This window comes from Cavenderia fasciculata, assembly GCF_000203815.1.
Source record: "Cavenderia fasciculata unplaced genomic scaffold Scf_ET2XIPL01CNAVH-3, whole genome shotgun sequence".
Taxonomy (NCBI): domain Eukaryota; phylum Evosea; class Eumycetozoa; order Acytosteliales; family Cavenderiaceae; genus Cavenderia; species Cavenderia fasciculata.
In genome coordinates this window covers 439,454-463,035 of record NW_004457723.1, presented here as the reverse complement: position 1 = coordinate 463,035, position 23,582 = coordinate 439,454, and the positions used below count along the sequence as shown (strand labels likewise).

At 34.0% G+C, this 23,582-nt stretch overlaps 10 protein-coding genes and 2 non-coding genes across 12 annotated transcripts; 6 read left to right on the top strand and 6 right to left on the bottom strand.

Annotated features, from left to right (window-relative positions):
• Nucleotides 1–143: 143 nt before the first annotated feature.
• DFA_07025 (pyridoxal-dependent decarboxylase) lies at nt 144–3,273 on the top strand (the record flags this gene model as incomplete). The annotated part of the gene is made up of 4 exons (XM_004366844.1): nt 144–178; nt 810–832; nt 1,736–2,356; nt 2,741–3,273. The coding sequence occupies 4 exons, from the start codon at nt 144–146 to the stop codon at nt 3,271–3,273; spliced, it is 1,212 nt and encodes a 403-aa protein (XP_004366901.1).
• A 670-nt stretch (nt 3,274–3,943) lies between these two features.
• On the top strand, nt 3,944–6,437 carry DFA_07024 (LISK family protein kinase; the record flags this gene model as incomplete). Its single annotated transcript, XM_004366843.1, has 3 exons — nt 3,944–4,176; nt 4,273–4,606; nt 4,677–6,437. The coding sequence occupies 3 exons, from the start codon at nt 3,944–3,946 to the stop codon at nt 6,435–6,437; spliced, it is 2,328 nt and encodes a 775-aa protein (XP_004366900.1).
• Nucleotides 6,438–6,496: 59 nt separating this feature from the next.
• DFA_07023 (uncharacterized protein) lies at nt 6,497–8,152 on the bottom strand (the record flags this gene model as incomplete). The annotated part of the gene is made up of 1 exon (XM_004366842.1): nt 6,497–8,152. One exon carries the CDS (start codon nt 8,150–8,152, stop codon nt 6,497–6,499), a length of 1,656 nt encoding a protein of 551 aa, XP_004366899.1.
• A 458-nt stretch (nt 8,153–8,610) lies between these two features.
• Nucleotides 8,611–9,763, bottom strand: DFA_07022 (uncharacterized protein; the record flags this gene model as incomplete). Its single annotated transcript, XM_004366841.1, has 2 exons — nt 8,611–8,917; nt 9,087–9,763. 2 exons carry the CDS (start codon nt 9,761–9,763, stop codon nt 8,611–8,613), a joined length of 984 nt encoding a protein of 327 aa, XP_004366898.1.
• Nucleotides 9,764–10,370: 607 nt separating this feature from the next.
• On the bottom strand, nt 10,371–10,957 carry DFA_07021 (uncharacterized protein; the record flags this gene model as incomplete). The annotated part of the gene is made up of 2 exons (XM_004366840.1): nt 10,371–10,491; nt 10,674–10,957. 2 exons carry the CDS (start codon nt 10,955–10,957, stop codon nt 10,371–10,373), a joined length of 405 nt encoding a protein of 134 aa, XP_004366897.1.
• A 217-nt stretch (nt 10,958–11,174) lies between these two features.
• DFA_07020 (uncharacterized protein) lies at nt 11,175–11,622 on the bottom strand (the record flags this gene model as incomplete). Its single annotated transcript, XM_004366839.1, is given in 2 exon segments — nt 11,175–11,413; nt 11,433–11,622. 2 exon segments carry the CDS (start codon nt 11,620–11,622, stop codon nt 11,175–11,177), a joined length of 429 nt encoding a protein of 142 aa, XP_004366896.1.
• A 269-nt stretch (nt 11,623–11,891) lies between these two features.
• On the top strand, nt 11,892–13,794 carry DFA_07019 (uncharacterized protein; the record flags this gene model as incomplete). The annotated part of the gene is made up of 3 exons (XM_004366838.1): nt 11,892–12,184; nt 12,260–12,935; nt 12,991–13,794. 3 exons carry the CDS (start codon nt 11,892–11,894, stop codon nt 13,792–13,794), a joined length of 1,773 nt encoding a protein of 590 aa, XP_004366895.1.
• Nucleotides 13,795–14,703: 909 nt separating this feature from the next.
• Nucleotides 14,704–14,787, top strand: DFA_07018. The gene is given in 2 exon segments: nt 14,704–14,740; nt 14,751–14,787. It is a non-coding gene; the product is annotated as a tRNA-Tyr (tRNA).
• Nucleotides 14,788–16,082: 1,295 nt separating this feature from the next.
• On the bottom strand, nt 16,083–16,156 carry DFA_07017. The gene has a single exon. It is a non-coding gene; the product is annotated as a tRNA-Val (tRNA).
• A 1,065-nt stretch (nt 16,157–17,221) lies between these two features.
• On the bottom strand, nt 17,222–20,230 carry DFA_07016 (uncharacterized protein; the record flags this gene model as incomplete). The annotated part of the gene is made up of 4 exons (XM_004366837.1): nt 17,222–17,823; nt 18,201–19,857; nt 19,880–20,101; nt 20,189–20,230. 4 exons carry the CDS (start codon nt 20,228–20,230, stop codon nt 17,222–17,224), a joined length of 2,523 nt encoding a protein of 840 aa, XP_004366894.1.
• Nucleotides 20,231–20,616: 386 nt separating this feature from the next.
• Nucleotides 20,617–22,181, top strand: DFA_07015 (uncharacterized protein; the record flags this gene model as incomplete). Its single annotated transcript, XM_004366836.1, has 4 exons — nt 20,617–20,766; nt 20,912–20,977; nt 21,067–22,026; nt 22,110–22,181. 4 exons carry the CDS (start codon nt 20,617–20,619, stop codon nt 22,179–22,181), a joined length of 1,248 nt encoding a protein of 415 aa, XP_004366893.1.
• Nucleotides 22,182–22,398: 217 nt separating this feature from the next.
• Nucleotides 22,399–23,571, top strand: prsC (phosphoribosyl pyrophosphate synthetase; the record flags this gene model as incomplete). The annotated part of the gene is made up of 4 exons (XM_004366835.1): nt 22,399–22,498; nt 22,576–22,803; nt 22,888–23,217; nt 23,291–23,571. 4 exons carry the CDS (start codon nt 22,399–22,401, stop codon nt 23,569–23,571), a joined length of 939 nt encoding a protein of 312 aa, XP_004366892.1.
• Nucleotides 23,572–23,582: the final 11 nt, after the last annotated feature.

Here is a 23,582-nt window from a genome sequence, read left to right as displayed (position 1 = left end):
ATAATATTTTAAAATGGTTCAATTAATGATAATGATTCCTTGTTGGCTAGAGATGTAGAATACAATAAATTTCCAAGGAAATAAATAATAGGTTCTGGTGATGTTATGTTATGATCTTCCAAATCCAAACCCAATCATCCATCATGTCAATTGAATGTTGTAAATATGCGGGTAGATTGTAGTAGACCACTGTTCTGTTCTCTTCACATTGTGTCCAAGAGAGAGATAAATGACTTGATGCATGAATTAAAATACTATCTATTCCATCTTTACATCTTTTTCCAATCTCTTAATATCCAATAATCATCATCCATCCATTATTATCATCATCATCATCATCATCATCAACTACACCACCTTGTTAATCCAATCCCTCCTCTTTCTTTCAATCTTTTAAATGATTGATTGATTGATTAATAGTGATGTTGTTGATGATGATGATGATGATGTTGTTACCAACCCTTCTTTGACCACTGTGTTATAAATCTGTCCATCCTCTACCTCTATATATACATCTATCTTCAACATGTTGAACTAACTATCCAAAGTGTGAGTGTGTGTGCGTGTGTATGAAGGGGAAAATAAAAAAAAAAACAATAGACACTTTAAAATTGCACAAAAAGTAAAGTAAAGTACATACGTCACAACCTGTTTGTTATATATATAAACTCTCTCTCCCTCCTTATTATTATATGTTGTTGGTGTTGTTTACTTCTTCTTTATATATATGAATATATATATTCTAAAAATACAAAACCTTCTATTGGAATACAAACACCAAACCAGCAACCAACATTAATAATAAAAAGTGAACAAAAAGAAAGAAAAGAGTGTAAATAACAATAATGACAAGTTGTAGTTCGTCGGCGACGATACACATCATGTGGTGTGAGTACAAAATATCAAACATCCATCCAATCTATCTATATATCTATCTGTCTTTTTATGGTGTGGTAATTCAAGAGAGTGTAGAGGAGGGGTGGGTGGGTGGTGAGATACACATATCAATATATGTGTTACGAACAGAGTGTTTTTTTTGAACACAACACAGATACATCTGACTATTTGTTATTATTGTTATTATTGTTTGTTTGTTTGTTTGTTTTACTCGAGAGATCTCTTTACCTTTTTTTCAAATAAATAAATAGAATAGATAAAATCTTAGAGGGATTATCTAGTTGAAGGCTATGCTATGTGTGAAAGAGATTAAATAAAAGTAATAGATAAGAAGAATCTTCTTTATGTTTGTTGAGTGGTGTTTAGAGGCACCTGAGGAGGTGTTCTTCGTTGAATGGGTTGGATAAAAATAAACAGGGTGGCCACTAGCATGTGAATGAATCAATCAGTGACAGTATTGATACTCCGATCATCGAAAAATCAGACCAAAAAACGTGTCGTGACAAGATTTGGAGGTGCGTCTTTCACCGATTTGGGCATAGGAGCGACCTTGCACGGTAGCCAAAAAAAGATATTATCATCAATACTCGTACTGCAACAAAAGTCCTTGACTTTTATCCTTATGATAATGATTTGATTTCTTGTTTTCTAGAGATGTAGGATACAATAAATCCAAAGAAATTAAATATCAAAAGGTGTGAATTAATATTAATATTTATTTTTTTTCATTAATGAAACTTTTTGAATGTTCATCATCATTATTATGATGAAAAGATGAACTAGTTGAATTATATTTAGTATATTTAGTTGTAGAGTAATAGGATGATATCATTTTTAGATAAACAATTAAAAGAAGATTTAGATAATATAGGATCGATATTGGAAAGAGCAAAAGAGTTGAATCAACATTTTATAGAGACGATTGGTGATAGACCTGTTTGTGCACCTTATGACAAACAACAGATAAATACTGCTGATGATAATCATGACTCCTCCTCTTTATCATTATCGGAAGAGGGAATAGGAGCAACGAGGGCATTGGAATACTTTTGGAAGAGATTTGGTGATGGTGTGTCGGGAAGTGCTGGTCCGCGGTACCTTGGGTTTGTAGTGGGTGGTGTGACACCTGCTTCATTGGTTGGAGATTGGACATGCAGTACAATCGATCAGAATGCACAGTTATCGGGTGACACTGTGTCTGCTGCCATCGAGCATCTAACCATTCGACAGTTACTGGAATTGCTAGGGTTACAAGACCATCGTTTACAAGAGAGTGACAATGAATCTTTTACAGGCAGCTTTGTCAGTGGCGCTACGATGGCTAATTTTGTTGGGTTGGCTATTGCACGTCAATGGGTTGGCGAGAAACAGTCGATCGATGTAGCAGAGAATGGAATGGACGGTGTCAAGATACGTCTGTTGACTGCCAACGCCCACAGTAGTAGTGTCAAAGCATTGAGTATGCTCGGTATTGGAAGAAATAAATTAGAGACCATACCAACCAAACATGACTCTGAAGAGCTTGATATGGTGCAACTCGAACAGGCGTTGTTACGCGATCCCTCCACACCGACCATTGTACTAGCGTCGGCTGGCACAGTCAACACGGTCTGCTTTGACAATTTACGCGAGTTGTTTAGACTGCGTGAGAGATTTGGGTTTTGGGTGCACTTGGACGCGGCATTTGGTGGCGTGGCAGCATGCTCACCGCGATTCAGACATTACCTAGATTGCTGGGATCTCTCTGACTCTATCACTATCGATTGTCACAAATACCTAAACACACCGTACGACAGTGCATGTCAAATTGTCAAACGAAAACATCTCCCACTCCAAATACAAGTATTCAAGAACCAGTCTCCCTACCTCGCCGATCCCATCTGTCGACCCGACAACTATCTTCATCTGACACCCGAGAATTCACGTCGCTTCAGAGCTCTCCCTTTATGGATGGCACTCAAAGCATATGGTCGTCGTGGAATGGTCAATATAGTTGAAAGAAATGTTGAACTTGCTCAATCTCTTGGTAAATGGGTTAGTGACTCTAGTAGTAGTAATATATCATCATCGTCATCACCAAGTCAGATATTATTTAAACTATTATCACCTGTACATCTCAATGTTGTATGTTTTGCATTGGATGGATTGGGAGAGCATTATGACACCAAACAACTAGTACACTTTAGAAATAGATTCCTCGAGCTTCTCGACCGACACGGTAAAGTTCGTTGTACACCAACCATGTATAATGGGCAACCCGGTATCCGTGCAGCATTTGTCAATTGGATGACTCAATCTACCGATCTCTCCATTGCAATCGAATCATTGAAATATTGTAGATTACAATTATCAAAAGATCAATCTCAAAATCAATAAACACAAATATAATATAACTACTCTTGCGATCGATCATTGTCACGATCAATCACGTGTTTGTGCTCAAAAAACAACAAAAAACACTGCATTGCAAAAAAAACCACCGATTTACACCAGCTGCCCGCCCTTCACCATTCTTTAGATTTAAAAACAAACAAACAAATAAAAAATAGACACAAACAAAGAATTTTAGAACTTTGGAGGGAGTTCACAATTCATTAATCATACCTCATACTTTATTAAATAATAATAATAATAAGAAGACAATACAGTTAGAGAGAATAATAGGTATGATCATATTACTTTATATATTCATACAATAATTAGGTTAGCTAGCAAACAGGTTGTAGATTGTTTTTTTTTTAAAAACGAGCATATACACTTGAGTGTATTGATAAATAGATAGATAATACATTACATTCATTCATTACATACACTATGTGTGTTATATGCGTGTGAGCAAGCAAAGAAGAAGAAGAAGAAGAAGATAGAGAGTGAAAATCTTTGAACCTATAATTAGAATTATGATTCAACATCATCATCATCATTAATCAACATCATCATTATTAATCATCATTCAATTCAATTCAATATATATACTTACACTAACATTTCATTCATTCATTTAGTTAAATAAACTTCTTTCTTTTTTTTTTACTTTTACAAAAGAATGTCATTACTTTTATCAAGTAAAGATGGAAAGAGACTATCAAGAACGATTGATTATTCAGAATTAAAGTTTGATGATCATGATCAAGTTGGTAGTGGTGGCTTTGGTAAAGTATTTGCTGGATTCCTCAATGGCAAAAAGATTGGTATCAAGAAAATGACCATTCATGAAAATGATCCAAATAAGGATAAATTATTAAAATTTATTGAAAGAGAGATTTATACTTTAAAAATGTAAGTAGAAAGAGAGAGAGAGAGAAATGATAGAGTATCAAATTAATAATAATAATAATAATAATAATTTACTTTTTTTTTTTTTTTTTTCTCTAGGTTTTCACATCCAAATGTAATACAATTTTATGGAATTGCAGAAAAGGAGAGATCATTATTTCTACTTACTGAATTGGTAAATGGAGGTGATTTACATTGGTATATAAAGAATCAATCCATTCAAATGACATGGAGATTAAAATTATTGGTTGCACGTGATATTGCATCGGCAATGGATTATTTACATGCCAATAATGTCATTCATCGTGACCTAAAATCTACCAATCTTTTGGTCTCTGAAAATTGGACAATCAAAGTTTGTGATTTTGGTTTGGCTAGAAAAATGACAAAAAGTAAAAGTAAAATGACTATTTGTGGTACTGATGATTGGATGGTAAATGAAACTTTAAACAAAAAAAAAAAAAGAAAATATTATTTATTTATTTATTTATTTGTTTTTTTAGGCACCAGAAGTATTAATTGGAGAAGAATATGATAAATCATGTGATGTATTTTCATTTGGAGTAGTATTGATTGAATTAATTACAAGAATTAGTTTGTCACCACGTATACGTGATGAAAATCTAGGTATTGATCAAGCATTTATCAAAACAAAGGTACCACGAGATTGTCCAAATGATTTTTTGGATTTGGTATTTCATTGTTGTCGAACCAAACCTTCTCTAAGACCAACCTTTTCACAGGTAGAACAACTTTTAAATTATTTATTGGATCATTTACCAGATTTGGGTGAACCTGATCTACCACCTCTCCGAACTTTTAAACCACCAGAATTAACTCTTCATCATCTATCAGAAAATGGTCAATTTTCTTTTCCAAGACCTTATGTTGCTACTGTCATTAAAAATAATCAATTAAATAATAATAATAATAATAGTAATAATAATTCAGATAAATTTTCATTTCCAAGACCTTATGTTGAAAGTATTAATAATAACAGTAATAATAATAACAGTAATAATAATAGTAATAATAATTCAGATAAATTTTCTTTTCCAAGACCATACATTCCTGAAAATGATCAAGATAATAATAATAATATAAATAATAACAAGGTATCAAATTTTTCATTCCCACGTCCATATCAAGGTGATGATGATGAAATAGAAATAGATACACATATAGATAATAATAATAATAATAATGAATCAATATCAAATTTATCATTCCCAACTCCATATCAAGAATTACAAATAGATCAAGAACCTGATAATTTTATAAATTCAATTGTAAATTTCCAAGATTCTGAATTACTTTCCTTTCCAAGACCATATCAATCGGAAGAGGAAATTGAAAGACATAGGCAAATGGGAGAACCAAAAAAATTACTTTTACAAACAGATTATAGTTTTCCAAGACCTTGGAATCCTGAAATCGATGGTAATCTAAGTAATTTTAAAGATTCAAATGTACAGGATAAATTAAAAGCAACAACCAATAATGAACCAACAACAACAACAACAACAACACTAATAATAATAGAAGAGGAAAAACCATATAAACCAAAATCACCTAATCTATCAAGACAAGACAAGTTTATAGTATCATCAACTACAACAACTATAGTTGATAAAAAACCAACAAAATTATGTGCAACTTTATCTGTTTCAATACCAACCACGACGTCATCATCAACATCAACAACAAATATTGTACAAGACATTTCAAATTCACCACCACCAAAAACATTACAAGATAGAATCAAAAAATTATTACATCAAAATAATAGAATTGAAGTGAAAAAGGAATCACCAACTATTAGTCGTAGAAAAAGTGTAATTCAACAACAACAACAAAATAACAACAATGTAGATAGTAAAAAAAAAACAACACAATCAGATTTATCCATTTCCTCTTCGTCCTCTATTGGTAATGGACATCAATCAAGTAATTTAGTAGGTGTATCTTCACCTCCAACATCACCAAATGGTAGAAGTACTGGTACAAATGGTAGTGGATCATTAATTTCATCAGCTAGAGATATTATTAGAAAATATGAAGAAATTAGTTTAAAGACTGGTGGTAGCGGAAATGGTGGTAGTGGTGGATCACCAGCAGTATCACCAAAATCATCTTTAAATAATAATAACCAATCAACATCATTTATTTCTACCTCTTCATTCCCACCAAGTAGACCAACATTGGAAAGAAAATTAGGTCAACCTATTATTGGTTCATCAAAATCAATTCAAACTCCAAAATAATAATAAACAAATGTAAATACCATATATTATTCTATGTAATCATTTTTATTTACTCTTTTTTATTTTAAAGTATAAGTTAAATAATTTAAAAGTTGAATTGATTTTAAAGAGAAATAAGATTTATAATCACTATCTGTTGGTTTAAAAGTACAGATGGTAGGGTCAATAGAGATATCACCAGTAGCTTGAATGGCATAATTGATAGTTTGTAATCTACTGACAGCAGATAAACTTTGAATATTAAAACTAGTACCAGTAAATTCAAAGTTGCCTTGAACATTGATGGAAGAGAGTGATGGATTGGTATTGGGAGCTGTTACGACAATATCTACAATGGATTGTGGACCAAAAAGTAAATCACCACGAACCTCTAATTGATTACTAGTACCAATACTTAGGAGAGAGGTGGAAATATCAACTGTACCGACCAATGTTGAATCTTGGGTTAGGAGAATGGATGCACCTGAAAATGAAATATCATTGGATTCAATATAGGTATTGCCAAGGGAGACATTGGTACCTGCACCAATAGAGATTGAAGTTGCAATGATTTCGGCATTGTACAAGTCTAGACTGGCACTATTGACTTGAATGATACCATTGGTTGCATTGATGGCGCCAAGTCTGGAGCTACCCTCGATGAATAGGGTATAGAGGTCTTTGGTGGCATAGGTCTTGTTGGCAGAGAATGAATCGAGTGATATCGATGTTAGGACTACGTAGCTGACTGGATTGGTAACTGTCAGATCCGATATTCTACCTTGAGAGAATATGGCAGATGAACCAAAAATGTTGATGGCTCCTTGAATGTCACATGATTTGGCATTGATCAAACGATACTCTGAAATGTAGATACTTGAACCTGGAGCAGACTCTATACTATTGAATACCATGATGGGTCTAGAATCGGCAGTTGCATCAAACGTTGACAAGGTTTCAATCTCCATTCTATCAACTAGGACGCTTCCTTCAATCAATAGTTGGGATCCAGACAAGAGACTAACCAAACCAACTGGTACGCTAAAGTCTCCTTCCACTTCGACGGTTGATCCTTGCTCGATATTGATGGTTCCATTGGCCACAAAGTTGCCACCAGTAAAAACAACGGCACCAGACAAGAAAACAATACCAGAACCAAATGAAATGGTACTTCCAGAGGCTTTAAAGTTACCTGCCAAATTGACATAACCAGCTGCAGTCAGAGATGTATCCCAACCCAAGTAAAAGGTAGATCTATAGGTTGAATCTAGATTAAACAAAGAGATGGAGACATTTTGATCGGCTTGTAATCTTCCATCGACAGAGAGATCATCCAAAAAACGAACGACTGTGTTTTGTTTGAAATGAATGGAAGCTCCTTGGATGAGTGATACAACATTGGTAAATTGAATGTCTTGGTTGTAGAGGGCTAGGGTGAGTCCGTTGGTCTGACCAAATGCACAGGTCATGTTGAGTTGGTATAGGTAGAATGTGGGCGAGTCAACGTCTGAAGAGATTAATTGTGGACCTTCAAATTCATTGTTTGAAAAGTCGATAATGACAATATCATTGGGGTCTGGTGCATATCCTCCTTCCCAATTGCTTGCATTGGTCCAACTACATCCTCCATTTGTTTCAAGACAATTGATATTTTCTTTGAATCTTACTATGGTTTGACTTGAAACTTTAAAGATTACAAATAGATAAATAATAAATAAATTTGATATTAATTTCATTCTTGTATAAAAGTGTGATAAGATTTGTTTAATAATAATAATTTAAACCTTTGTACATGACGTGTGATTTATATCAAAAACAAAAAGGTCGAGATCATAATAAATATTTAATTTATTTTTACTTTTAAAATATCTTTTGGATTTTGCTTTAAATATCTCATTGATTTTAACTTTTTCGGTATTAATTCGCTTGTTGGGCAAAGACCTTCTTGCGTTATAAATAAATATCTATTTTAATCCTCTTAGCTAAAGAAAAATAGATAAATGAGAACTAGTCAAGATCAATGATTTTATAGAGATGTTTATTTAATAAAGAATGAATATTAAATATTAAATTTGTAAAAATTAAATAAAATAAAAAGATATTGAAATAAATTAAACAAAACTTTGGTACATTTAAAAAATATTTATAATTTATTTATTTTAAAAACCAACTCTTCTACTTTTAATATACCAAATTATTCATTATCTTGATAAAAGGACATTGATTCAATGTTTTTGATGACCAATCTGATAGCTTGTTTCAATGTGATACGACCAACTCTGATCTCCTCCAAGAGTACTCTGGCATAATTTACAAACCTGATACGGGTTGCCTCTTCTTGAAGAACCTTGTCTTCCAACTTTTGGTTGACATTGAGCCAGTCTTCGTAATACATTGGAATGGTTGGTGGACTTGATTTGAGACAACGTTGACAATAGATGACATAGTAAAACTTGAGCTTTGTCCAATTGCCGTCTCCACAAGTGTAATCCTCTGGATCACTATAAATGGAGCGGCAATTGGTCGATTGGCAACGACTGTCGATCAAGACAGTGTTCTCAAGCGTGTAGTTGTGGAGGACGTTGAGTCTCTCAGGTGATACTCCCGATGGTTGGGTATAGACATCTGCTGGACCATTTTCGATTTGGTCCGAGAATAGCACGAGTGTACCAACTACGACCACGTTGGAAGTAAAAGAGGAGTACAAAAAAGTTGTAACTGACTTCGTGCTCTCCTAACAATACTCTTTTGTCACTCTTTCTATCCTTTATGCTTTTTGTAGACATAAATATTCTATCCAATTGGAATTGCATTCCATTACGATAAAAGAGAGATTCGAGTTGTTCCGTTGGATGGTCTGGTTCATGAAACTCTTGGATCAAGCGGCTAATGTCAGATGGACGCCATTTGGCGGCAGTGTTCACTTCCAGGCAAACCAGATGAGTGTTGGTCTTTTCATAGCTGACAGAGTCGGCTCTTCTGTCGGCACTACTCTTAAAGTTGGTCTTGGGTTCAAAACGTAGTCTAACACCGAGGATTAGACACAATTCTTTTTGGTTTTGAGTGGTTGCGACCAAAAAGGGGAGGTCCAATTCATTGTCTCCAGTCTTTTTCTTTGTAAAACTTGCTTTCGAGGATCGTCCACGTGAAGAATGGAGTAGCTTGTTCAAATGTTTGTCTTGTGAACTCAAGGCTACACGACGGCGACTAGATGGTGATGGAGATGGCGGTGGAGGTGGCGATGGAGGTGGCGATGGAGGTAGAGGTAGAGGGGGAGGGGGAAGAGCTAGAGACGAAGGAACATAACCTTTTTTTCTTCTATAGCTAGAAAAGTATGGTCTCACCATTGTTGTTGATTGGATTGATGTAGAATGGTAGAGATAATAATATTTTTGTTAATTATATATTGTTGATTGAATAAATTGTAGATGGAGTGATAATATTAATGGTATAGACAGATAGTAATTATAAATTAGAGTAGATGGAGAGATAATATTATCAATTAATGTAGTTATCTTTGGTTGGTGAGATAATTTTTTAAATTAATGATATTTGATAAATAGTGATCATCCTCTTGAGCTATATTTATAATAGTATTTTGGTAGGCAATCAAAGTTGTCGGTGATTGGGATTGATGATAGAGAGAGAGGGATGACCGCTGGGTCACTATCCATGGTGAGAGATGTGCATCTCTGTGTGCATGACGGGTAGAGGAAAATGATTGTTTATGTTTGATTAACCATGTCGAAAGGAGAGTGCGAAGAACATTTTATAAAATGTGTCAACAACTAGTCAAATTTTCCTTTGAAGACAAATTCATAAAAAACAAAAATTTATTTTAACCAAAAAAAACAAAACAAATCAAATCAACAAATTACAAATCAACTAATGGATTAATTTAAATTTATTTAATTTATTTTTTCTTTTTTAGATTTCCAATTAGATGAAAATGGATCAAATTGGGATGATGGAAGAATAGCATGCTAAAGAGTATGATGGATTGGTACTATATACTCGACCATATTTTTGTAAAGTACAATCTATACTCAATGTTGTCGTCGACGTTGGTGAAGTACTATTTGAAAGTTTAACAAAATCAATTTAGACATTTATGAGCATCATCATCTAAATTTGCTCATAAATGTCAATGCTCTTGTATTGTTGTTAACTAGTACAATATTCAATATATAATTTAACATATAGAAATCATTATAACTTTTGTGTCTAGTTGGTGATAGATGTCAATTGATTATAAACTCCTTTAAAATGTTGTATGAATGTCCCTTATCAAAAGATATTCGATTGATCCTATTTGATTTTAAAATCCATTTTAAATAAATCCATTTTAAATAAATCCATTGATAAGAGGACGAAGAAGAGGATGAGGATGAAGAGGAATTGGGTAAAAGAAATTGTTTAATATTATTATTATTATTATTATTATTATTATCTTGTTGTTGTTGTTGTTGTTGTGTACTAATTTTTGATTCAATAAAATCAATCATTTCAATTGTATTTAACCATTCTAAATATTGATCCATGAAATATCTTTGATGGTCCGAAGAGGAGGAGGATGAAGAGTTGGAAGAGATGTTATTGGTGTTGAATAGAGTAGTAAACAAATCAACAAAGAGGTTGAAATGAGCACTACGAAGGATATCCTTTGTGGTAGAGATGGTACAGTTATATTCATTAACATCTCTGACGATCGTTTACAAGCTGCAAATGATTTGATGGCTTGGATGACGATAGAGAGGATCAACACCACAGTGCAGCAAAGTTGATCCATCTATTAAAAAGTAGAGTTGCACATGGTAATGAACCGGCATTGAAAGCAGCTTGCACCATTGTTGTACTCCATTGAGCATACCCACCATCCTGTTGAGACCGTTCGAGTATCTTTGACAATGGATAATATGTAGTTGGTGTCGCAGCAGCATCCCATTCGTTCCATTGTGGTGTAGAAGAAATAGTCATAGTCTTCAAAGAACCATTTTCTGATATTAAATGTATTACCTTCATATTTTACAACCAAAGATTTGATGAAATACATTGATTGAATCTCGTTGTACTTAAATGACTTGTGTTTCTTGCTCATTGGATCCCACATCAATACACATTGTGAATCAGCTAACTTGAGGAAGTAGGTTAGAATATATTTCTTGATATCATTTATAGCGTGCTGTGAGTTGCACTTACTCATCATTTGTTTAATAAACGGCATGAAAAGTTGTCGTTTGATGACCCACAGGAACCTAATTGCGATATTTCTGCTGCTTTTTTCATTGATTCTTCTCTTTGTGCTTCAAATAGTTGTATCTTTAACTGCTCAACCTTTGACATCTGATGCTTATTAGACATTTTAATTATATTAATACAAAAGAATTTAATTTTTATATCATTTAAGTTCATGTTCTTGTTATTTTTTATTTGTTATTATTATTTGTTGTTAGTTATAGAGATAGAAGAGCAATAATGTCATCCTCTGCACCAACAGACCAACTCGTAATAGAAACAGAACAATCACTTGCTTTAATACTGTCCAAGGCTGGCTGCACCTCTATTACAGCCACATCTCTGTTAAACAGTGGTTATAATACTATAGCTTCTATTAATAGTGCTGTAAATGATGCCAGTTTGATTAATCTGCTCATACAAATTGGATTTGCCCCCGCCGATATTACTAAGCTCAAAGACTACTTTAAACAACCCAATCAACAACAACCCCAACCCGCTCAACAAGGTATGACACAACACTCACTCACATAGTAATTTACAAAATGTTCATTTACTAATCATTTATTGTTTCTTTTTTTCTTTTCTTTTCTTTTATATATTTATAGTGTCTTCCAACGAGCCGAGCCATCTGCACAGGTATTCTGGGAGCACCTTCAAACTTTAAAAGTTGATCCCAACTCGATTCTTCGACTTCCCAGTGGTGTTCATTTTTTGGGTAATGAGAAGAAGAGATCGTCATTGTTTATTCGAAAATGTTATGTAAAGTTAAAGGAACTTATATTTGCTGACTTTACAAGATATGAATCCACTTTATCTCCTTCTACAACACCATCAACACCAACCTCACCCCCTGCTACAAGCTCAATCAACAGTGCATTTGTTGTTACAGGAAACCCTGGTATCGGCAAGTCGGTATTCATCTACTATATGATGTGGGTCATCTCGCAAATGAAGGCCACAATCGTAGTTCGCTCGTATCATTCTGACACCAAGGATGCATACTATGTTTACACTTACGACCAACATGTGAAGCCTGTGGTCTTGAGAACTCTCTCGCACAGTGACGTTCTTCCCCACCTCAAGGACAAAAAGACTTTTTACTTGGTCGATAGTCTCGATGTGTCAAACCATGCTGCCAAAACTATCGTTGTCTCGTCACCAGATCCAAGCAAGTACAAAGAATTCCTCAAGGATGCCGACTCAACAAGAAGATATCTCCCTCCTTGGAAGAAGCGTGAACTTGATACTGTCAGACCATTGTTATACCCATCGGTAACACAGGTATGTTCAGTTCTCATTTCAATATCTTTGTTTTTCTCACACCACAATTTTGTAGGTTGAGCTTGATCAGCTTTGGAACAAGTGGGGCGGAATCCCCCGTTTCGTTTTGGAGAAAGCACATGATCAAGAGTTCCAAAGAACACTTGACCAAGTCATACCAACATTGGATTTGGACTTGTGCGTCAAGAGTGTAGGTCAAGAGGATACACAGGCACCAGGTAGCCACAAGGTCATCCAAATCATTCCACGAGATGTACCAGGGTTTGCCAAATACTCTCAGATGGAGTTGCGGTTCTCATCAAAGTACGTGGCTCGAATTGTAGTGCGTGAGACAGAGAAGCTGCACATGGACAGAATCACAAAAGAGCTGACGGTCCCACGCTTTCTTCATTCTCCACTTGGCGGATCTTTCTTTGAAGGTGTTGTGCATCGAAAGCTTCAAGTAGGCGGCACTTTCAAAAGAAGACTACTGAACAACAACAATACTGGCAAAGAGAGCGATGTTGTTATCCCCAAGCCTCTCCCTTCTGTAGATATCAAATCCATCAACGATATTTCAAAACCATCTTCTGCGACTGGTGCCTATCTCCTCCCAACCTACTCCAACTTCCCAGTGGTCGACAGCTTGATCAAACCAACACAATTGTTTCAAGTTACAGTTTCCTCAACTCATCCTCCATTGATGCAAGAGCTGTCAAACATTGTCGATCAACTCGGCAATCCACCCAATGTTGATCTCTATTTTGTTGTTCCTGAAGACATGTACTCGGATTTTAAACAATCTGCAACAAAACTTTCCAAACAAGTTCAAACTGTTACACAATATGTTCTCCTCTTTACTTTAGCTTCCAACCAATAATATATTTCCTTTGCATCAATAAAATCTCTTCCACCATTTCTTAGTTAATTACACATTTGATCCGTCAACATTCCCCAAAGATCTGATGTTTATCTGTTTTCCTCGATTAATTGAACAATAGATGTTTTCATTAAACATTTCCACTTTTATTATTTTCATTCTCTGATTTTTTCATGACAAATAAGATAAACACACCGTTTATCAGTTAGTTACATTAGATCCGTCAACAATACACAAATATCTTATGCTTATCCGTTTCTAAGTTGCTACACCATTTGATCGGTCAACAGTCCCAAAGATATGATGCTTATCCGTTTTCCTTGATTAATTGAACAATAGATATTTTCATTAAACATTACTTTTATTATTACATTTATTATTTTATTTATTTTATTTTTATTCTACTACTCTATTTCTCTACTTTTTTGAAAGAAAGAATAATATAATATAATAAGGAATAATTGGAAAGAAATAAATGAGAGAATAAATGTTGTAATAAATATAAGAATTAAATCACTCATAGGAGGACGCGAAGCGGAATCCGATCCAATGCTTCAATAAATTCCCAAAGCGAGCCTGCGAGTGATGGACGGATCAAGTGTGTGTGGGTATAGGTAGAATGTGGGCGAGTCAACGTCTGAAGAGATTAATTGTGGACCTTCAAATTCATTGTTTGAAAAGTCGATAATATCATTGGGGTCTGGTGCATATCCTCCTTCCCAATTGCTTGCATTGGTCCAACTACATCCTCCATTTGTTTCAAGACAAATTTAATAATAATAGTTTAAACCTTTGCACATGACGTGTGATTTATATCAAAAACAAAAAGGTCGAGATCATAATAAATATTTAATTTATTTTTACTTTTAAAATATCTTTTGGATTTTGCTTTAGCAGGGGGCATCCATTCCGGTTTTAGCTCAGTGGTAGAGCAGCTGACTGTAGTATTAAAAAGTCATCAGCTGGTCGCTAGTTCAATCCTGGCAAACCGGATATCTTTTGTATTTTTTTGCTGCGGCTGGCTCCGATCCGAGTTTTTTTATCATATTCTTATAGTACTCGTTATTCTCTACATTTATAACCACTTTTTATTCATTTCCATCATAACCGCACCACCAAAACATCATTGGGACAAACAATCATTTGGACAAAAAGATCCGGTATGAGCTTTTTTGCCTATTTTAACCATCAGGTGGAATTTTTTCAAGATATTCTTATATCACTCGTTATTTTCTACATTCCCATCCATATTTTCTTGATTTTCAGTAAAATAACGCCATCAAAACATCGTCGAGAAAATACAATTACTGTAAAAAAAATAAGGGCCTTAACTTTTTGCTGATGCCGACAAGAAGAGGTATTTTTTCATGATATTCTTATATTGGAGACTATTGGCTATATTTCAACACAATTTTTATAGATTTCCATCAAAACCACATTGAGAAATTGAAAAAAAAAAGATCATGCCCAAGAAAAAAAATTTATCCTGTACAAAATAGGGCTATTCTCATTTTTATCAAAATATACCTTACCACCTAAAACTAAAAGGGCTCTCTCTTTTTTTTTTAGTAGGACCAATCTATTAAAATACATTCAAATGAATTCAGATCTTGGTAACTCAAAAAAATCAAATGGTCAGTTTTATTTTTAATAATGGGAATTAATGTATGAAAATTTAGGAACTTTAAATATCAATTAGGAGATCTTTTTTTTTTTCGAAAAGATTGACAAGGATCACAGCAAAACGATTACCAAGAAGGAATGGATCGAAGAAGGTTCCAAATCACCTTCACTTTTGGTACTTTTAGGTGTTACCAACTAAAATAGAATAAATAAATAGAATATAAATAATATTTAAATAGTTGTAAACTAAAGGAGATGGAGGTTTATATAAATAAACCTTTTATTTATTTTTCCAATTCACATGATAAAAGGTAAATGAGGTATCTATCGTATTAACCAATCATTTTAAATGGATCATAAAAATGATTGGATAATAATAATAATATTATTATTATTATCCCTCTATAGACAAAAATCTATTCATAAAAGATAGATAGATTTGTTAACCATGAATCGTGACACCTGTCAACCATCCTACAAAGTTTGTGCATACATTGTATGAGATATGGTAGAGTAGGAGTGAAGAGGATGAGGAGGAGGAGAAGGTTGATGAAGAGAGAAAGAGATTTAATGGGCTCGTGTTTATTGTTGGTACAGTTTTGTTCAAAATCGAAGAAACCGAGATAAAACTCGATCTAGCCGCAGCAAAAAAAAACAAAAAGGTTTATCAAGAATGGGAATCGAACCCATGACCCAAACCGTGTTAAGGTTTTGTGATAACCAACTACACCATCCTGACTTTAAGATGTTCTCAATTACCCGCGCAGCGCAAAAATACCCCTGCCCCCAGCCCAAAAAGAGTTTGGAATTTTTCTGTAATAGAGAGAAAGATAGAAACAGAGAATTACGTATAGAGTACTATAGAACTTCACTCAATCATCAACTATCTTTTATCAACATTACTATTTCTTTTCACACTCACTAAAAGCCACAACTAATTGCCCGAGTGTGCCCCCTTGTTCAATTATTTATATCATTATCATTATTATAAATAAGGGGCGCGAGCGAGCACAAGCAGTGCCTATATCAAAGATCACCAACAAGAAAAAAAAAACAAAAAATAAAAAAAAAAAAATATCTCGCTCCTTCCTCCATCTCCTTCTCTAATCAACACAATACAACAGTAAAACAGTATCGAAACAATAGGAATAATAATTTAGGTGGAATTTAATTATCTATACAACAAGTCAATACAGTTTGAAAACAGTATTCACATTACTATTACAATTGGAAATGAACATCATCAACATCCCATCAAAACATCAATCAACAACATAACAATACGAACAACAGAACGATACAAGATAGATAATCATGGTGTAGACACAACCACCAACCATTACCCGACACACACATACATATGGATGGTGACACTGGGCACTCCCCCCAACAGTCACGATCTGGTCACTAATCTGACAAAAGAACTATGGATCGTAACTCACAGAACCGTTCAGCCCCCCCTCGATTCAACAGGTAAAGAAGCTTCCCGTCGTATTGATGAACAGATAGAACTAATAGCTCCCACCAAGACTTGCCATTTTTGCTTGGATGGAAATAGAACAGACATTTGGCACCCCAAAAAACAGATTGGACTTGTTTCTTCTTTGGAAACTCAGTTCCCATTGCTGGTCAAACAAAGACTTCAATCAATAAAACTTCGCAATCGAAAGAGTAGTGCTCCACCCTACAGGTAGATGCCACGAAATGAGATGCTTAAAAAAAAAAAAAACGCCAGCCCAAAAATTTAAAAATAATTATTTTATTTTCTTTTTATTTAATTATTTTTAATTATTTAATATTAACTTTAAAGTTTATTAATTGGAGTCAAAGTTTTCCAATTATCACTTCTAAATATTGACAATGTAGCATTTTGAGCTTTGAGATGATTATAATCCGATTCAGCCATCCAAAAAGACAAAACATTGGTTGTACTATTAAACAAAATCGAGGTGACAATGACAATCTTGTTATAGCCTGGATGTAATAGTGAGAGTCTAAAGTTATCATTTATCTTGTCCATGGCTCTAGGAATGTGAACTTGATAGGGAGGAAACTCTATGGCCACCATGAGTACATTTGTAAATACCGAGCCAGATTCGCAATGCAATTTTGGTAGGTTGAGGAGATCATAAGGTGCCACAGTAAAATTGTATTTTTTGACACTGACCACACTTGGTAATTTATAATCCAACAATCTAATTTGATATTTATCCAACCATAATGCAGCTTGTGTACGAATTTCAATCAACCAAGGAGTGATGGACATTTTTTTGGTGGTTGGATTTTTTTCAGATGGGATGACACGTTTGTTTTTTGGTGGTTCTGGAGCAAACAATGATCCACCAAGTAATAGTTCAATCATACCAGAAATCCAATGTGCAGGATACCCAACTCTTAGTAATCTACCTAAAAACTTGAAATAGGTTGCCAATGTATTTGGATAATTGATGACACATAGTTGATTAGAATCAATTGCCGATGGAGTGACAATGAAAATAAATAATCTTGACAACCAAGCAATGAATTCATCACGAGTTAGAAGCTGCTCCAAAGGAATTGGTAGATTCATTCCAGAGAAACGCATACTACATCCCAAACACTATTACTACCAACTGATCTCGCACCAATATAACGAGGTAAATCTTCGAGGCTAGGTATACCAAGATAGGTATAAAATACATCATCCAATGATTTCCACAGTCCAGTATTTAAAAGAATATTGAATCCAATATATGAATGTTGAACCAGTGGTTTTAACATTTCAATGGCATCTGAAAATATACCCAAATAACCAGTATAATCTGGTACATTACTAAGATAGATACCATCATATTCAACAGCCATACCAGATTCTTTTCTCTTTTCCTTATTGTCACGTACATTGTCTAGAACTGATTGATAATCTCCTCCACACATTTCAATCATCAAAGAATTGTTGCAAGCCAAAAGATTAAAACCACGAGCAGCTTGATAAAATACATGAATAAAATAATCAAATGATGAAAGGGTATTTTTGTTTGTTGTTGTTGTCGTTGATGGTAAACCAATCCATTGATAACGATAAAAACTTGCTACAACATCCAATGCTTTAAATTCCAAACTAGAAGTTTCTGCACCCGTTTTACCAAATTCAACATCGAAAAAGGTTGGATTAATCTTGAAATGTGGATTTTCCTCGTCTCGAATAGTGACATTAAACTTTTGAACAAGTTCACTGTCCTCTTTAGTCCTTTTAGCAATTGTGTGTAAAATATCTTGACACTTTATAGCCATTTCAAGTGACAATTCATTACCATAATCGGCTGCAACGCGTGGAAATGGTAAATTCCCAAGGACGAAAAACCATTGAGTCTCGTGAACTAGTTGTAAAAGTGTTCTTTGACTTTCAGCAGCAGCAGATGCATCACCAATAAGACCACTATTCATCAACATATCCAACATTTCATTTTTCTGTTGTTCATTGGTGATACCAAACTGTTCCAACATGGCTGGATCCATCAATGCCTTTTTAACTTGTTCTTCTAGTTGCAGATTTTTCTTTGGTAATGATAGAGATGTCAAACCATGTGGTAAATTGGTTACAGTTTCATTACCAGTATCAATATCATCCATTGAGGCGTCACGATTAGATATTGGAATAATGTTGGCTAGTGAAGCTGGCATTTCTTGACACCAATAAACCAAAGCATCTCTAATCTTTGGCCATGATATTTTCTTGTCAATCGATAACCATTCTGGCAATTGACCACTATCACCAAGTTTAACGAGTTGTTTTAATCTTTGTACCAACATACTGTGTAATGGTGTTGGGATGGCAGTACCAATATACACATAATAAAGTAGAGCAGCTGCATTGGCAGCAGTTGGGTTACTATACAATTGTTCAATCGTATCAAATCTTCCAACCTCTTCCAATAATAAATAGACAATAGTTGCTCTAGCAAGTGCCGATGATACAATATCATTCAATGTAAAATGTATCTTGCAATTAGGAGGAGGTATACCATTACCACCAAGTTGTCTATTTAAATCGGCCAATGTAAAAATGGGATGACGACAATCTCCAACACCACCATAAAAGTAAGATAGTTGAGGATGCTTGTCCAAAAAGATACGATCCTCTTCAATTTCTTTGATTCTACCAATCATCAATGTTTCATCTACCGGTTCCTCTTCTTCTCCATCCTTGTTTGGATAGATTGCACTCTTTGCAAAATCATGTCCAACAACATAATATTCAAATACATTTGATACTCGTGATGGCAATATAGTTGGTAATTTCAAAACATCAATGACTTGGTCTTTTCTATTTTTCCAATCTTCCTCTTTAATATTATTATTTTCTACTAGTTGATTTTTAATCTTTTCAAAATCAAATGATTTATCTTTTAAATCTTCCTCTGTAAATTGACTCGTCAATCGGTAAATCTTCTTTTGAACCTTGTAAATGAACGATTCTTGCAATACGAGCAAGATTCTTTTTCCTCAATTGTTTTGGATCATCTCCTCCTCCTAGTCTAATCATTTCTATCACTTGTTTTGACAGTTCCATTGATCTATCATATTGACCCAATTCAAAACAACATGCAGACATGTTTGATGGAAAGGTTGCATCATCCTTTACCAATTCAATTGCTTCTTTATATATTTCAATTGCTTCATTAAATTTTTTTAAACTATATCTCTAAGTAGTAGTAAAGTAAAAGAAAGTAGTTATGTGTTAAAACAAAAAACTATAAAGAGAGAGAATATTAAAGAAGATCTTCTTTACCTTGTTTCCTTCTGTTCTTAGTTGTTCGATTTTACTTGTCATGATATCTAGATACTAGTATAACAAATTATTATGATGTGAACTTCTCATTTCATTGTTTGATGGGTTTTTGTTTTTTAGTTGGTTATAAAAAAAATTTTTTTAAACGTCAGACCTAAAAGTAGAACTTCTTTACTTTGTGAAACCACCACATATCTTTTATCGGTACAACCCCCAATCACAAATGGGCAACCGTTGGGTTATGTGAATTTTGGTACCCCCCCCCAATAGTTTGCATCATGATTAATTTTTTATTTTTATTTTTTTATTTTCAAAAGGCCATCTCCCTCCCAACAAACCACATACCCTCGATATCACTCTTGTTTGATTCATTGTTCAAACAAGACATATATACACATTTATATTACATATATATATATAAATTAAAAATGAAGATTATCAATTCAATTCTTTTATTGATTGCCTTGTTAGGCTTTGTATCAGCTCAAACTACCATTCAACTTGCTTCATGTGCTTTGAAACCACTCGCCGGTTCAACCGTCTCTGGTTATGTTCGCATTATTTCAACTGAAACAGAGGTAAAAATAACAACAAATACTCTAAAAAAAAAGATATATAGATAAATAGATAGACAATCTTTGATTGTGTGAACATCATCAAAAATGCTAACTCTTTTTTTTTTTAATTTTAATTTTTTTTTTTTTTTTTCTTCTCAAAATAAAGGGAACTTTTATTGTAGTTGTAAATGCTACTGGACTTACTGGAAAGCATGGTATTTCAGTTCAACAAGTAAATAATCAAAAAGAAAAGAAAAAAGAAGAAAAATCAAATAAGAAGAAATTAATTTATCAAATTTAATCAAATTTATTCATTTTTAGTTTGCAGACATTTCAAGTGCAACATCAACAGGAGGTATTTTTTCAACTGGAACAGGAAAGTCTTATGGATGTCCACCAACAGCATCAATTTTTGATGGTGCCCTTGGTAATATTGATGCCACTGATGCATCTGGAAACTATTCAACTACCATTGCTGGTGGTCAATTTGTTTTGACTGGTAACAACTCTCTTATTGGTCATAGCTTTGCCATCCATAATGCCGAAGATACTTGCACTGAGGGTTCATCTGGAGCTATTGTATCACAATGTGTTTTGGGTATCGGTAACCCATCGACTGCCGGTTACAACGCATCACTCGTCACCAATGTTGCCAACTCACTCTTGACTGGATTGACTGGTGTTTGCCAACTCTCTGCCATTGGTACCAACAATGTCAGCGGATCCGTCTTTTTCCAACAACAAACCGATGGTTCTATCCGTATCACCTCCAAGATTGAAGGTCTCAACGCCACCATTGCTCACGGTCTCCATATCCACACCTATGGTGATATTAACCCAACCGTTGCCTCTCAAACCGGTGGTCACTGGAAGCTCACCACCCAAACTCACAACCTCCCCAACGACGCCTCTCGTGAATTGGGTGATTTGGGTAACATTTGTGCCTACGACGCCTCTGGCAACGCCTATTACAACTGGACTACCAACTATTTTGGTAACTTTGGTGAAATCAACTCAACCAGCACTGCTGCCCCATCCTCGTTTGTAGGTCACTCTGTCGTTGTCCACGCCCTCCGTGATAATGGTACTGCCAACTCTTTTGGTGATAGAATCGGTCAATGTGTCATTGGTTACGTACCAAACACCAAGCAACCAACCGACTATTTCGCTACCCCTGCCAACATCAACTTTGAAACTACCCCACAATGCGCTTCCATCACTTTCCCAGTTGATTCTGCTGCCTCATCAATCATCTTACCAACTTTTGCTATCATCTTTATTGTTATTAGTATTTTATTCTAAATAGTAGAAAGAATTGATTATAGTAAATAAATAGATAGATAAATAAAATAATAAAAAAGTAGTTACTAAAAATATCAAATAGAGACCAAATACCCGACCCGATCAACGGGAAATTGAATAATGTCTTTGCATGATCATGAGGTGAACAACAAAATTTTCACCACCATTTTCATTCGTTTTACCATTTTGCATAACCACCCCTGGTGCTACTAAAACTAATTAACATTATTCTTTTTCTTTCTCCTTTTTGTACATAAATATATATATAAACTAAATACATACATACAATCAATCTCTTTCTTCTTCTTTTTATTTCTCGTTTTCTTTTTTTTTTTTAAATACATAATAATAATGATAGATCAAGTTAAAGTATTGAGTGGTACAGCTCATAAAGAATTTGCAGAACAATTATGTAAACAGTTGAATATAGAATTAGGAAAATGTGATTGTGGTATGTGATTGTTGTTATGTACATAACAATAATGATAGCTCGAGATTAATTCTCTATCTCTTTCTTTTTTGTTTTAGGTAAATTTTCAAATGGAGAGACAAGAGTAATAGTTGATGAATCTATAAGATCAAAAGATGTATATATTGTTCAACCAACTTGTAATAATATAAATGACAATATAATGGAGTTGTTGGTGATTGTCGATGCTGTTAGACGTGCTTCAGCAAAACATATTACAGCCGTCATTCCATTTTGGTCATATGGTAAACAATGTAAAAAAGAGGCTGGTCGTCAACCAATCGTTAGTAAATTAATTGGTAAAATTATAAATAACAAATAATATATATATACATTTTAATTAATTATTGTTTTGTTTTATTTTGGTTTAGCAAACTTTTTAGAAAAATGTGGAGTACAACGTGTAATATCAATGGATTTAGAGGCACCACAAATATCAGGTTTCTTTTCAATCCCAGTTGATAATTTATATGCTGAACCATTGATTGTAAAGTATATTGAAAAACATATAAAAGGTGAACGTGTCGTAGTCAGTCCAGCAGTCGATGGGGTAAAGAGAGCCAAATTGGTTTCAGATAAATTAAATTGTGATCTAGCCATTTTAGATAGACAATCTAAAGAATCTCTTGATGATATGGTTCTTGTTGGTGATGTTTCAAACAAAGTTGCTATTATCATTGGTAGTATTGCTGATACTTGTGGTATGTAAAAAAACAAAAAAGAAAGTAAGAAAGAGTCTTTTACTTATTATTATTTTCCTTTTTTTTTTTTTAGAAACATTGGCATTGGGAGCAAAAGTTTTAAAGAAAAGAGGAGCTTTGGAAGTTTATGCATTGGTATCACATGGAGAATTGAGTGGATCAGCCATTGAAACTTTAAATCAATCAGAGTTGAAAGAGTTGGTCATTACCAATTCCATTCCAACCAATGATAAAGTAAAACAATGTCCAAAGATTAAAGTAATCAATGTTGCTCCAATGTTTGCTGAAGCTATTAGACGTATTGTTCATGGTGAATCTGTAACTGCTACTTCAAATAAATTTACCATTTTATAAAAAAAGGTTAA